Raw genomic sequence first — 15880 nt, 5'->3', positions numbered from 1 at the left:
AGTGTCACTATGTTGTCCAGGCTGGGGTGCAGTGGTATTATCACAGCTCATTGTAGCCTCAATCTCCTAGAACTCCTGGGCTCCAGCAATCCTCCTGCCTCAGCCTCAGCCTCTCAAGTATTGCTGGGACTACAGGAATGCGCCACCACATACAGCTAGTTTTTTTTTGGTAGAGATGGGGTCCCACTATGCTGTCACTATGTTGCTTGTCTCAAACTCCTGGGCTCAAGTGATCCTCTTGCCTCAGCCTCCCAAAATACTAGGATTGCAGGCATGCACCACACATCTAACCTCATTGAGTCTTCCTGTTTCTGCAAACGTATACTGTTAGAAGTAGAAGATGTATTTAGGACTAGTGGCAGCTATTATGAGATTTAAAAAAAATTACTTTGGAAATGCATAAACAGGAACCTTGCTTTTGTAAATTTCTTTCATCATGTATCGCAATGACCATAAACTTGTGGTTTGAAATAAATTAATTTGATTAGTATGTTTGCAGGTTCTAGCAAGAAACTTTAAATCAAAAACATATTATGAATACGACAATCAAGGTATACTCTTCAAATATATTTATTTTATTTATACCTACTGAAAGACTAAAATGAAAGAAAATGATTGCATGAATATGTTTTCCAAATTCTGTTTGCCAGAAAAACCAATCTGCTAGATTGTTTTTAGGAGTGAACCTGTGACCAGAAACTTTTATTCATACACAAGACAATTAAAGAATTTCAAGTTAATCTCATCTTTATAGAATTTTTGACAAAGACAGGATAGGTGGTTCCTACTTCAATTTTAGAGGACAAGGTTACAATGATTGACTAAATGCCTCCAGAAATTTCTTTAATAGATATGCAACCCAAACCAATATGTCCTTGTACCTATTTCCATACAACAGCATCCAATGAGAATTATGTGGCATCTTAGGATTATTTAAGAGATTTTTAGTATTTTAGTCACAATGACCAGGTGAAGAATTCAATCACTACCCATATTCTACAAACAGCACTTAAATTTTCTTACCTTAAATTTGAAAGAGAAGTACAATTGTCAGAAAATACTTCTTGAATAGCCTAGCAACAAACAAGATGGTGAAGGAGATATGTAAGTTTGACAGTTTTAAAAAGGGTCTTTTCTTGATTAATATTTACAACCTCCTCTTTCCATGGATTAAACTGATGTTTCTATTATGTGGGGGGAAAACGACAATTGAACTAACATGCAATTTTACTCAGAAATATAACAGCTATAAAAACATTTCTTTATACGGTAAACAGTTAACAAATAATGTTTATACATTATCAGGATTTTTAGGAAAGTATTCATTAAAATAGTCTATATCTGGAATCACATTACCTTGTCTCAATTATTTCTCTAAACAATCTATAAAATGTTAGCCAGTCTTTTCATCATCTATGCAGTTCTAAATCTGACCATAAGTCAGCATTGCTGTTTTGAGACTAGAGAATGTTTCACTAGGTACCAAATACAGTAACATTTATGTATATGCCAGTTGCCTATATATTTTTTAAAGATGAACATAACAAAACAGAAAACCTTACCTCTACAAAATGAAGAAGCTTTTTAGTAGATGCCTCAAAAGTTTTTCGAGCCATTTCTGATTTTCGTAATTGGCAGTCAAGTACCATAATTCTCTTTTTTAAATCCTGAACACTTTGCTGCACAGAGATATCAAAGGGAGCATTTAGACGTTTTTCCAGTTTTATATTATTGGTCCCGATTTTCAGTTTTTATGAACTAATATTCAATATTGCCAAATTATTTTTTTCTCTTACTATATATATCTTCTGATTTTGGGGGGCATGTAACTAACTGTATATTTAAAAGTTAATTTGCACAGAGATACTGCTAGTTTTATGAGATAAGTTGCATATGACTTTATTCTTACAGTAAAATACATTTAAATTAGTTTATGGTTTTTTTTTTTTTTTTTTTTTTTTTGCAATGTGTCTTACCAGATGCTGCCAGAAACCTCTTCCAATTTAACACATCTAAAAACTCTGGACACACACACACACACACACACACACACACACACACACAATGTAAGATAAAGCTAGCAAGGACGTAAAGGAATTCCATGGAGACATGCAACAGCAAAGCCAAATGAACCCACTGAGGTAAGACAGCACCAAAGCATAATTTGCTTGGAGGGTATATGCTGATCCCCGGTGCCCTACAGTTTGCAGTTTCATCAGGCACAAATGGAAAACAAAAGAACCTTAATGGGTGAACTAAGAAGAAGTAAACTTCATAGAGGTAAACAGTATTTTGATGTTGGCTCAAGTGACTTAAGTAAAAAAGTTTCTCTGAATGATTCCTAACTAAAAATCCCCACTCACGCAGGTTTGGGGCCAGAATTTACATTATCTGTGTGGCCTGAAAAGCTATATGCTAAAATTTTAGTTTACATTGGTCCCAGGCTAGCAGAAGCAAACTCAAAACTCTGGAGAGTTTTTTTTAAAACTCAGATCTCAAAGAATTCCCATTTATAATGCATCGACAGAACATGACCTCACAGACACAAACAAAAATCACTGAACATCTGAGAAAATAAGCTCTAGCAATTAAAGCTAACTGAAGGAAACAAAGTATAGCCATATCTATAAAGACAGCAGATATTTGAGTGAGCAGATACAGAATATAAAGCAATTACATTTAATATGTTTTTAAAATTAAGAGGGAATTGGAAGTATAATGCATAAGAAACTATCAAAATAGATCCAGATAACATAAAAAATAATTCTCAAAAATAAAAATGTAACATAACTAATAGAAACTTTATTCATAGATTAAACATCCAGTTAGATACAACGGAAAAGAGAATGGGTGAACTTGACAACAGAGGTAAAGAAACTTCTCATAATGGAACAGAAAGACAAAAACTGAAATATAAATGACAAGAAAAGGTAAAGAGAAAACAGCCAGAAGAAGCTACAGCACACATCCAATCTGAATTACATAAGAGCAAATGCAAAGAATGAAAGAGAAATTGCTCAGGATAATAGCTTAGTGATTTCCAGAAATGGCAGAAAACATTGCTCTTCAAATCGGGAAGCTCAGTGAATTCCAAATAGTACACATTAAAGTAAGTCAACACATGATTCATCATAGTCAAACTGCTGAACATTGAAGCCAAAGAGATATTAAAATCATATAGAAGGAAACAGATTGCAAACAAATGACAGACTGACAGCTGACATCACAAACATGAAATAAAAACAGTGAAAGAAATTAAATGCCAATTTAACATTTTTAATGTAGCAAAAATATATTTCAAGAACAAGAGTTGAATAAAGCTGTTCTTCAGACAAATAAAATGGTGAGAGCTTATTATCACCAGATCCTCACTACATGAATTTCTGAAATATGTACTCATGAAGAAAGAAACAAAGTGAGAAGGTCTAAGATGTAAGAATGTTTAACAGAAAATGGTAAACATGGAGTCTATCAGGAAAATGCTGACCACACAAAACAAATAATCAATGGCTAATCTGTGGTCATAAAAGTAAAGAACTAAAATACTGACACAAATGGAAATTAAGTAAGGAGCGATGATTGGATTTGTGTTCTAAAGTGCTTACAATATTTAGAAGAAGAGAAAAGGTACTGATTAATTTTATAATTGAAGTTAAAACAGAATGTTAAAATTTCTAGGATAATCATTAAAAATTAGAAACAGAATATATAACTTTGAAAATAGAGAGGAATGAATGTAATGCGGCAAGGTGACATAGGAGAAATCTGAACCAATAGAAAAATTATTAGAGCACATGGGGAAAATAAAATATACAAAATAAGGGGCAGAAATCAGGCCAAGTGCATCAACAAATAAAAGAGTTTAAATAGGAAGGTCTTTCCAATTAAAGGTCAAAAATTAGTAACATGGGGGGGACAAATCCAGCTACATGTTATTTACCATGGATACAATTAAAATACATTGAAAAGTTGAAAGTAAATGTATGGTATTTAGACAAATACCAACTAAAATAAAGATGGTGTTACTATTTATTATCAATCAAAAATAGACATTAAAGGGTAGAGATGATTGTGAGATTGAAGAGCATGACATTACCATAAAAGAATGATAACATAATTCCAAACTCGTATGCATCTAAAAACATTAATTCAAAGTATAAACAATTAAAAAGAGAAGCCAAAACGGAGATTTTGGCACACTTCTATGAGTAAATAATGGCTGTAGCAGACAAGGAAATTAACATAAACAAAGAAGAATTGAACCCCACAATTTAATGACCCTGATCTGGTGGATTACATAGAACAAGAGCATCCAACAATTGCAGAATTATTTTCAAGCTTTCTTTGAACATTTGTAAACAGACTCCAAGGTAAGCCATGAGGCAAACATCAACAAATTTTGCAGTTATTATTCTATAAACTAGATCATCTTGTCACATTGAAATTAACCTTTCTGTGTCTCAGTGGTGTTCATAAACAAAGAAAATCACAAATATGTAAGTTCTTCCCAATTTAGTCTACATATTTAATAAATTTTCAGTGAAAATTCTAATACATTTTTTCTTTTGATGGAATTGAAAAGCTGAATCTAAAATAGATAATAAAAAATCAAAGGGTCATGTAGCCAACACACTTCCGAAGAAAAAGAATTAGGCAGGATAATCAGATACCAAGACTTACTGTAAAAGATACAGTAAGCAACACTATGTGTTATTCACAGAGGAATATACATTGACCAACAAAAGAGAACAGAGAACCTCAAACAGATTCATACATGTATGAAATCTTCATATATGACAGAGATGATTTTGTAGATCAACTAGGAAAGAAGGGGCTTTTTAATAAATGGCGAAGAGATATTCATTTTAAATAAACAAAGAATGAAATGGATTCCCACTTCATACAGTGCCACAAAACCAATACAGAAGGACCAAAACTTTAAAACTTTTAGAGGCAAATATAAAATAGTATCTTTATATCCTTGAAAATGGAAGAACTTCTAAAAAGACACATGAAGGTAAAGATTTTTAAGTTAGTCTACATGAAAATTAAAAACTCCTGTCCATTTCATCACAGAGTAAAAAGGCAAGCCAGAAATTTAGAAGAAGACTTTCATAACATTTAATAAAGTATTAGTAACCAGAAGAATCACTACACATTTATATGAAAAAGATAACTAATCCACTGGGAAAAGGGTCAAAAGATATGAAGAAGCATTTCACAGAGAAACACAAATGCCTAATAAATAAATATATGCTTAACTGGCTACCAGCGAGAAGGAAACCTTGGTTTATGACATTTGTGGGTAGAAATAATTCCATTATGGCTGATTTCAAGCTACCAATCTGATGTCATTGTACATGGAGTGAGAAGAGATGCATGCAATCAGCTCTCATGAGCAAGTGTCAGCTGGTCCTAGCACTTCACTGTCTCAAAGCCATTAGTAACCAGGAAAATTCAAATTAAACTATAATGACATAACACTTATTACACCTACCAGATTGATAAAAATTAAAATTAAAATAAAACAAGGGGTCAGCAAATATGTGGGGTAAACAATAATTGTTATTCATTACTGGTGGGAGTACAAATTAGTTCAAACAATTTCAAGTACAAATAAGTATTACCTAGTAAAGCCAAACTTACAATTATTCAACTTAGCAATTCTACTTCTAGCAGGTAACTATTACACATGTGGAGCAGGATACGTGCACTAAAATGGTTTTAGCACCATTTGTAACAGAAGAGAACAGAAACAATTGGACTGTCCATCAAATGCAGAATGGATAATTACACTGTACTATATCCACACAATAGAGTACAAAGAAACAATAAGACACAAACTAGCTAAAAACTTGAAATAGATGAAAGGCAAAAACAAAATGTTGAGTGAAGAAAAGCAGGTCCGAATGATACATAGAATATATTTTTATTTATATAAAGTTGATAAACAGGTAAAACTAAACAACATATTGTTAAGGAATATATACATAAGCAGTAAAATTTTTGAGAAAATGGTTAACAATAAATCCAAGAAAATGGTTATCTCTGAGGGAAAGGGTGGGAGATGCAATTAGAGAGAAACATTGTAGGTCTTCAAAGGTACTAGGAATGTTTTATTTCTTATGTTGAAGGTGAATAAAAACTCCAAAAGATAAATAAATAAATAGATAACATAAAGATAAAAATAATGAAAAATAAAAGCATTGTTATAAAAATAATTTGTTATCCTACAAATAAACACTTGAATCTTAATTCTGTAACATCTTGGTCAATATCTCTTTAAGCAATCTCATGATTTAAAAAAAAAAGGTTTCCTTCTTTTTTTCCACTGGTATTGGGTTTAGAAAACATTGAACGTTGGGATGACCATATTTAACAGCTCTTTAAAAAAGACTGTTTTCAGAGACAGGTTACTTACTGGCTTAGAGTCTTGTTAAGAGAAATGGCATGAGACCCCCATTATGATAAAAGAAAAACTGAATTAATTATATTACCAGGCAACTTAGGACAAGAATGTTTCTCAGTTAAGAGTTAGAAGAGAGATTACAAATAACTCAAACTCAAAAAAAAGAAAAAATTTCATGAGAATGTTCATGAAAGTTATATTATTTAAAAATAAAATTAAACACTTGATTTTCACTTCAAAAGTAACCATAATAAATAGTACTTTTGACATTTTGATAAATCTCAAAATATTTTCATACTCAGGCTAAATTTACATAACATAATCACATATCTCTATTTTCAGAATGTAAAAACTCGGTCGAAAATAACAAATATGTAATATTCCTAAATATTGCTGCTTTGTCAACTAAATGTTTTACTCTTGGCCTGTGATGTTATCAAAGGGTGATGGGAACTTCAGCCTTCTTGTGGAATTGGTTTAAATGAACAGATGTGAGAAGTAGTTTAGTGACTTTTAACAGATTTCAAATTTTCTTTGGTATTTTGCATTTCTAACACTAGTTTCATTTTCATACGGTATATTTAAAGTATTCATCTTTTTAATATTTAAATAAATAGTCATAAATTATTCAAATTTGCTTTATGTTCTCTTAGTAACTGATTGGATTAGAGATATAAATACCAGTTATGTTTATAGGTGAACGACTCTATGAATATTTACTTCAATTTACTCAATTTTCTACCTTACTTCAGTGAAGTAAAAATATATATGACTATTACAGTTTTTTGAAGCCTCTTCACTGAATATAGTATATATAATGTAAAAAAAAAATTGCATAAAAAAGTTTACAATGCCAGGCGCAGTGGCTAACACCCGTAATCCCAGCACTTTGGGAGGCCAAGGCGGGTGGAGCACGTGAGGTCAGGAGGTTGAGACCAGCCTGGCCAACATGGTGAAACCCTGTCTCTACAAAAATACAAAAAATTAGCTGGGGGTGGTGGTGGGCCCCTGTAACTCCAGCTACTTAGGAGGGTGAGGCAGGAGAATCAGTTGAACCTGGGAGGCAGAGGTTGCAGTGAGCTAAGATCGCCCACTGTACTCCAGCCTAAGTGACAAAAGCAAAACTCTATCTCAGAAAAAAAAAAAAAAAGTTCACACTGACTTCTGAAAAGCATTCAGTATTTTGCTATTTACTATTGAAATTGGAAAATCATCTATTTAGTACACCTTATATTAGAAAAAAAAAATCAAACTCAGTTTCTTCCCATTAATTATATTGGTCTTAGGCAAACATTCTTTCACTTTTACACTTCCTTGAATGCTCTAATCAAAGAGCAAACCCATCCCTAGACACCCTTCCTCCCATTCTCATAAAACAAATTAGCAAGTTTAGAAACAAAAAGAAGAAAACCAAGGTAATCAATTAAAGAGTTCCTGCCAGGCACAATGGCTCATGCCTGTAATCCCAGCACTTTGAGAGGCTAAGGCAGGCAGATCACCTGAGGTCAGGAGTTCAAGACCAGTCTGACCAACATGGAGAAACCCTGTCCCTACTAAAAATACAAAATTAGCTGGGCATGGTGGTGCATGCTGGTAATCCCAGCTACTCAAGAGGCTGAGGCAGGAGAATCACTTGAACCCGGGAGGCAGAGGTTGTGGTGAGCTGAGATCGCGCCATTGTACTCCAGCCTGGGCAACGAGAGCAAAACTCCATATCAAAAAAAAAAAAAAGAGTTCCAGGATTTAATACCTGAACTGAACAATGCTGACCAATGACCTAAATAAATTTGGGGCACATGCTTTTCTATCCCAAAGCCATCTGGATAAAGGAAGGCTGAAGACCTTTACTTTGCCCCCATCAGGACACAGCATCCTATCACTGAATAATAGAAGACAAACACTGACCTAGTTTAGAAGTGCAGATAAAAAGAAAATGAAAACAGGATACATGACAACGGCAAGGAAACCATGGTAACTGGAAGAGATGACTGCTTTGCTTACTTTATTTTGGTCAGAATAATCAGCAAGCTGAGCCTTTAGCTCTGTAATCTCGGCCTCTAACAGACAGATCACTTCTTCATAGTCCATTTCCATTCCATGTGCCTGTCTCTGTGCAGCTTCAGCAAGATGAATCCGACTTCGCAGGGCTCTTGTTTCTTCAACTACAGCTTTGGCTTCCTAAAGATTTCAAAATTAATGTCATTTTAAAAATACATAAAAAATAGGTCAGTGGTTTATACAAAGTATTTTTGTTGCCCTGGAAGTTATAATTCTAAAAAGTCAATATACATATATTCTTTAGTTCTTTATTCTTTATTAAGTGAGGTAGTTGCCTGATCTTACTTTTTCCTTTGTTGATTTCAGTATGGAGTTGATTTCAGTATGGAATCTCTTGACTTCAATATCTAGTATAATATTTTGAAAATAAAGGAAGTAAAAGAGAGTTGAAAATGGAAAATAGAAGAATAAGAATGGGCTCAAAAGATACAAAGAGTAGGCTACAAGAAAACTAAAGTAGGTGGTAGGACTCATGTTCTAAAAAGGTTTTGCAGTGTCATCAGATGCTGCTGAGAGATCTGTAGTAGTGTTTGAGGCTTCTCCATGGACCAATCTCCAGGGGCCAGAGTTTTCTCATGGACATCAATCTATCTAGTACTTAAGCCAAAAGGTAGAAATCAGTAGCAAAATACATAACTGTGTTATTTAATGCAACGCTCACAAGACATTTATGAACCACATGTTATGTCTCAGGTGCTTCACGTGTCTTTTCTTAATCTTTAGAACAATATTGAGAGAAAGACATTATTAAAAAAATATTTCATACATAAGCAAGACTCAGAGAAGTTATATGACCTGTTAAAGGACACACAGCAGTGCCAGAATCTGAAACTAGATCTGCCTGACTCCAACATTAATGCTGCCTTTCTATTGTTTTACTCTGCCTCTAAATGAAAAAAACAAAAAACCCTCATACAGCTATAACTTCCACCTTAGGAAGAGGATAGGGTAGCCAAAACTACCTGTTCTCTCAAAATGTACTTGGAGGGAAAAAAATGTACCTTGGCACTGGGTCAAAGACAGTCCCCCAGGACACCAATATAATTTAATATGGCACTTCATATACTGTAAACCATTTCTTTTTCTTTACTTGATGCAGAAATCTCTTTTCTCTGCAATAGAACTTTCTGCTCCAATTGCCATGGCTAATATTAAACTATGGCTATTTTATTTTTTTCAGAACTGTTATAGGACATTTGCTTTAGTTTGAGCCTAAATACATTTGAAGTGCTGGGAGGGTTAGGAATGCTGGCATATTCTTAAGGGTCAGTGTTTCATTCATACATTCAATAATGGTTTATTAAGTATTTATTATGTGTCAGGTTCTGCTTCAAGTATTGGGGGTAAACACTAAACAATATAGACAAAAAGCCTTCCCTCTTGCTCCTTGGAATTTACATTCTAAGTTTGGGGAGACAGTAAATCAGGGATGAGAGGTAAAGGTCTCATCGAGAAGATAACTGACCAGAGACCTGCAGGAGGAATGGAGTCAGGATTTCCTAAGGAGGAGCTTTCTAGGAAGAGGGAACAGTTTGCATGGAGGCCCTCAGATGAAGTTGTGCTTTGCATCTTTCAGAAAACAGCAAGGAAGCCAGTGTAGCAGAGGTAGGAGTGGTATGGAAGAGGGGAATAATAAGACATGAGGACAGAGTGGTAACAAGAGTGAATGTAGGGATGGAGGTGGAGTGAAGTGGCAGAGGCTAAGAGAATTTGTAGGCCATTGCAAGGACTTTGGTATTACTCAGGGTGAGATGGGACATGATTGGAGGGTTTTGAGCAGAGAATTGATGTGATCTGACTTAAAGCTTAAAAGTGTTATTTTTGCTGCTGTATTGAGAATAGACTGTAGGTGGTCAGCAAGAGTGGAAGCAGGGAGAAGAAAAAGGAGATAGGCAAAAATTAACTGTAGCTTCAGTAAGGGTGATAGTGGTAGAGCTGGTGTGAAACGGTTAGATTCTAAATATAGTTTGAAGGTAAAGCCAACAGGATCATTCATCGATAGCATTTATTTAGCAGCCATTGCATCTAGCAACTATGTTTATGACAAAAATACAAAGGGATAAAAGATAATTTCTCCTTTTCTGTCTCAACTTAGAACATGAGATATGACTTAGATAAATAGATGAAGAACAGAGGATGTTAGACAAAGAGAACCATGTGAACAAAGGAATAGAGACAAGAAGAAATGTGGCACACTGAGAAACAATACTAGACTAATTTTGATTGGAGTAGAGACTTGCTAAAGGTTGGGGAGAGCGAGGGAGTCAGGCTCTGGTAGAAATGGCAGGCATGACAGGCAAAGGAGCTTGAGTCTGAAGAAGACTTAAAGGCCTCTAAGCAGAAAATGATATGAGCAAACAGTGCTTTAGAAAGTTAAATCTGGCAGCAGAGTGCCAGATGGAGAGATGTGGCCAACCAATTGCCTTCTATGCCCTTGACTCAAAGAACTTTATTTCCTTGTATCTGAAAGTAATTGTTTTATAATAAAATAATACTTTTAGAAAGAAGTAACTGGAAAAGAAAGGGACACTAACGTAGCCTACCACACTAGTCAATTTTGTTCAGATGATCAAGAGAGTCTCTAGTGACACAGCTAGATCAACTTCACACCAGACTGCTGCCGTGCATACAGGAGGTAACAGCTATGTGCCAGCACTGTTCTCAACATTTTACATCCATCAACTCAGTTAATCCACACACTGCCATGGATATGTCTATTATTATCCTCCTATTATTATCCACATTTTATAGACAGGACATTGATGCACAGGAAAGTTAAGTAATTTAGAATCACAAACCTAATAATTGGCAGCTAAGATTTGGCAGTATAAAGTTCATGTTGTTGGCTACTATGCTATACTACCTTGCCAACTACAGAAAATGTTAGAAAAAAAAAAAAGTCACTTGTAGATGACAAATAGCCCTGGATGTGCTTATGATGTGGCCATTACAATAGGCATATTTGAGGCTGCTTTACTCTCCATTTTTCATTCAATCAAGCTAAAAAAAAAAGCCTCTAAAGAGAAAGAGGAAGGGCAGAAAATTCTCCATAGCTGCAATGAAGAATAACTAATTTGATGATTTGTCTTCTTCACACTCACTTTGTGCAGCTTTTATTCCTCTATAAAAACAGCACTTTTATTTTTGTTCAAAGAATGCTAGTTAATTAAATGAAGAATCTGGATGGAATTTATATAGCCATTATAGTGCACTGATGGTAATACAGTGTGAAATGTATTTGGGTGGTAAAAGATGCAGAGGTTTTGATGCTGAATAAATTCATGCTATTTCTTTTGTAAATGTATAACTGTCAGGTTGGTGAATGTGACCCCTTAGCAAAGTTCTAGCCCAGTTACCACTGAATGGCTGTTAAAAAGATTAGTGCATTGAAATGATGACTTTTAGAGGAAGCAGTAAAGAAAAGATAACAGCAGTGTGCCGTATTTAGCAATACAAGATCACATAAATCCATTTTCTCTTTTCCTCCCAGGCTGTCTTCTAATAAATAACTGTACAGCCTCCTATGTCAGTAACAATTGAGCCAGAATTTTCCCAGTACCTCACCATGAAACTGAAATTCCATCAGGGCAAATGCTGTAGTCTATTTACTGATTTACTATGTACTAGATAGAGTTTAATTCCATTTAGAAGGTTAGATAATAAAAGAAAAACTAAGATACAGTAGTAAGTCAGAAAATCCACATGAGCATAATCCTTTTTAATACTAAGCGGTGTGAGCAAATGTACTAGAAGGGAATCCTAAATTATGAAGTTAAATCTCTGGCTTAAATTTTTTTTGGCAACATTGAGGAAATTTCTTCAACTCACACTGTCCCTTTATAAAATGAGGTTTTTCTGCCTCGCGTTTTCATAACGAATCTTTAAAGAAGATCAGACCAAATTCTTCTTTGAAAATGTAATCTTAATTAATGAAAATCTTTGTAGGCTACCAATACTTTGGACTCGTGTTGAGACAAAGGACGGCAGCAGCTCACACACAGGACAATAAATATGCTATGTGTTTTTCCACACACAGCACTTTTTCCCCACAAGGTAACATTAGAATAAAAAAAAAAAAAACATGGGCTTTGGATGGGACATAACTAGGTTACAATCTTGGATCAGAATCTTAGATTTTTAAAAATTTTCTGGCTATATAATTGTCTAGGACTCAGTTTGCTCATTTTTATAATGGGAAATCACACTTACGTTATTAGATCAAAACAACTCTCGCAAGAGAGTTAAAGAAACTATTGTAGTTCTTGGTACAGTTTTTTTCCTTTTCCTTTTTCATACTTTGAAAAAATATACATAATCATCTATGTCGTCAGAGAGCTAGACAAAATAATTTATTAAGGATTTTCCTGAGACACTGAATTAGTAACATCAGCTCTTGAACTTTGGAGAGTTGTTTGGAAACACAATTTGCATATGTCTTTTTTAATGTTAGCAACAATCATGTAAAGCCCTTTCCTCCAGTTATGAGTTATAATGAATGGCTCCCTATAGTAGAAGGAAAAAGCATTAAATGTAGTAGCACATCTGTAATTAGGTTAATACATCCATATCAGTAACTTTAAAAGTTCTGCAGTTTTAAAGTTCATCAGTAAATCTTTCAAAATGTCAATAGGTGACAGGAGAAAAATGAGATATATGTTTTTGTGCAATGTAACCTATGCTACCAAGCCCTAAAGAATACTTCTCTTATCAGCTTCCTACATCCACTCTTTGGAAAACCCTTCTTGGTTTTGGTGCTATTACAGCTTGTGAAAAAGATTAAGGGTTACTGCAGGAAAAGGGCTATTGAATGAAAATGTTTAAAAGCAAGTTATATCTAGTTTCCTTAACTTATGAGTCTGATTTGTTAAAATATATATAATATACCTTTCAATGGATAATCTTAAAGTGCTTTGCAGATATTGACAAATGAAGGTATAACTCACCCCTCACGCATGAATGTGTATGGGGAAGAATATGAATTCTTAGAACTTTTTAATAAACCTCTGACATATGCTTTCTTTTCTCTTTCCTCACTCCCCCTCCATGATTCATCTAGCCAACTCCTCCTCCTCCTTACCTAACCAGTAATTAGGCACTGTGAAGTCTTCATTTATAATGTAATTTGCAGCCATTGCTTAATTTCCATTCTTACCACTGTATTACTGATTTATATCTTTATCACCTCATGCTTGGGTACTATGAATATCACATATGTGATCACCCTGCCTACTGTGTTCTTTACTGTAATATATTCTGCATACTTTTGAAAGATTGATTTCCTCAAAATATTGCTGAAGTACTAACTTAGGTAACAAACCTAAGAACATGGTACATGATAAAATATATCCTCATTCTTCAAAGTTCTCTACTACCTATTCCAAATCAACCTACTTACTAGCTTTAGTCCACTTAACTTTCACATGATTATCATATCCAAGTACATTAGCTTACCACATTTCCCAAGATACTTTGGGTCACATTAATCCTCTAGGTATATACACTTTTCACCTTTTTCCATCATCTAGTTATTACTTGTCCTTCAAAATCTATCTCAAAATTCACTTTGTTTTTTTCCAGTCTACTTTTGCATAAATGATCTTTCTCTCCTTTGTTATCTTTTAGATTTGTTATCTGTAATTAATCACATATTTAGTACTCTTGCTATCTTGAAATGTAATTAAAATACTTTATTACCCAACTTTCTAAAATCAAAGGGTCTTGACTGCCCAAATTAGAACACAATCTGTCTGAGAGTAAAAACCCTATCTAATATGAGCAGGTGCTCTACTTAACATAAAATGAGATAAAACTGAGTTGACAAACCATGAAAATGACTATTTCATTTTTCATATACGATAACTGCCTTAGGGAACTTTATTAGGCAAGAGGCTTTCATAGGACATTTCTTCAAAAAAGGGTTCAGATTTATGGGAATATTAGAACTATATTTCATTTAACAATTAAAATAACAAGCATAAACCATGCTTTGAGAAACACCATATCATAATAGGCAAATCATTTCATTATATTCCTTTTTTTTTTTTGAGACAGAGTCTCACTCTGTTGCCCAGGCTGGAGTACAGTGGCACAATCTGGATTCACTGCAACCTCGGCCTCCCAGGTTCAAGTGATTCTCCTGCCTCAGCCTCCCACGTAGCTGGGACTACAGGTACATGCCACCACGCCTGGCAAATTTTTGTATTTTTAGTATAGATGAAGTTTCACCATAGTGGCCAGGCTGGTTTCAAACTCCTGACCTCAAGTGATCTGCCTGCCTCGGCCTCCAAAAGCGATGGAATTACAGGCGTAAGCCACCACGCCTGGTTGTATTATATTGTTTCAATATAAATCTTTAAAAATCTTTTTACGGTATTTATCAAGCAAATAAGACTAAGTAGAATGAAGAAAATACCAAGGTTAAAAACAACAGTTATACTTGTTTGTCAATTTTATTTCTTGTTTTCATTATATATAAGATTTTAAAATTATGAACATTAGTTTATATTTCCTTAAAAATTACAATTTTCAGTCAGGCACAGTGGCTCATGTCTGTAATCCCAGTACTTTGGAAGGCCAAGGCAGGCGGATCACCTGAGGTCAGGAATTTGAGATCAGCATGGTCAATATGGTGAAACCCCATCTATACTAAAAATACAAAAATTAGATGGACATGGTGGTAGAAGCCTATAATCCCAGCTACTTGGGAGGCTGAGGCAGGAGAATCTCTTGAATTTGAGAGGCAGAGGTTGCAGTGAGTTGAGATCATACCACTGCACTCCAGCCTCCATGACAAAGCGAGAATCTGTCTCAAAAAAAAAACAAACAAATTTACATCATGAGAAATATAATGCATGTTCTCTAAGACTAATCTTGAAGGTCTTTTTCAACCCTTCCTTCCTTGATTCCACAATTTAGGTAGTAACACTCATTTATAAAGTGTGTAATAATGATGGGTATCTAGGACTTCAAGAAACAAAGACTTTCTTTAGTATGTATGAGAAAGAAAAATCTTCATTTTGCAAAGAAAGATTGGTTAAGCTTTGGAAGAAAAGCAGGTCAATCACATTATAATTAGCTCTAATTAACCCTCCCAAGAGCTTTCAACTGTTTTACCTGCAGCTGCCTCACTCACCAAAAGGTGCAAAATTGATTTCTAACTCTGAACATCAAAGAATATAATTTTCAATTTCCTTTATAAACAGAAGTCCCTAATCAAGGACAGATATAAAAATATACCTAGCTGACAATTTTCATCATATGAAACTTAGTCGTAATATAAATATTAATTAGTTACAACCTCTTTGAACAATATATTTAACCCTGAACATGTATTTTCTGCTTTAATGAAGGCTGACATAGAAAAAGAAAAAAAAACAAACTACTTTCCTAATTCTCCAATTCTGGTTACACATG

General features: G+C 34.3%; 1 protein-coding gene across 6 annotated transcripts in view; it reads right to left on the bottom strand.

The window, feature by feature from the left end:
* The window catches only part of STXBP4 (syntaxin binding protein 4), a 256034-nt gene that overhangs the window by 143136 nt on the left and 97018 nt on the right, over window positions 1-15880 (bottom strand). For 5 of the 6 annotated variants that reach the window (XR_002478910.2, XM_021672796.2, XM_064367561.1 and 2 more), the window contains exons 13-15: window positions 8411-8587; window positions 1563-1679; window positions 1024-1073 (exon numbers count right to left, since the gene is read on the bottom strand). Coding sequence is in view for 5 of the 6 variants with exons in the window: in XM_021672796.2 (XP_021528471.2) it covers window positions 1024-1073; window positions 1563-1679; window positions 8411-8587 (344 nt within the window). In the remaining variant the exon portion in view is untranslated. The remainder of the gene's footprint in view (window positions 1-1023; window positions 1074-1562; window positions 1680-8410; window positions 8588-15880) is intronic. The other variant, XM_064367562.1, reaches the window with a different exon arrangement.

This window comes from Aotus nancymaae, unplaced genomic scaffold, assembly GCF_030222135.1.
Source record: "Aotus nancymaae isolate 86718 unplaced genomic scaffold, 86718_ANA_hifiasm-v0.15.2.pri h1tg000072l, whole genome shotgun sequence".
In the NCBI taxonomy this organism is placed as follows: Eukaryota; Metazoa; Chordata; class Mammalia; order Primates; family Aotidae; genus Aotus; species Aotus nancymaae.
The sequence above is the reverse complement of the archived record's forward strand: the minus strand, read 5'-3'. Positions and strand labels throughout refer to the sequence as shown.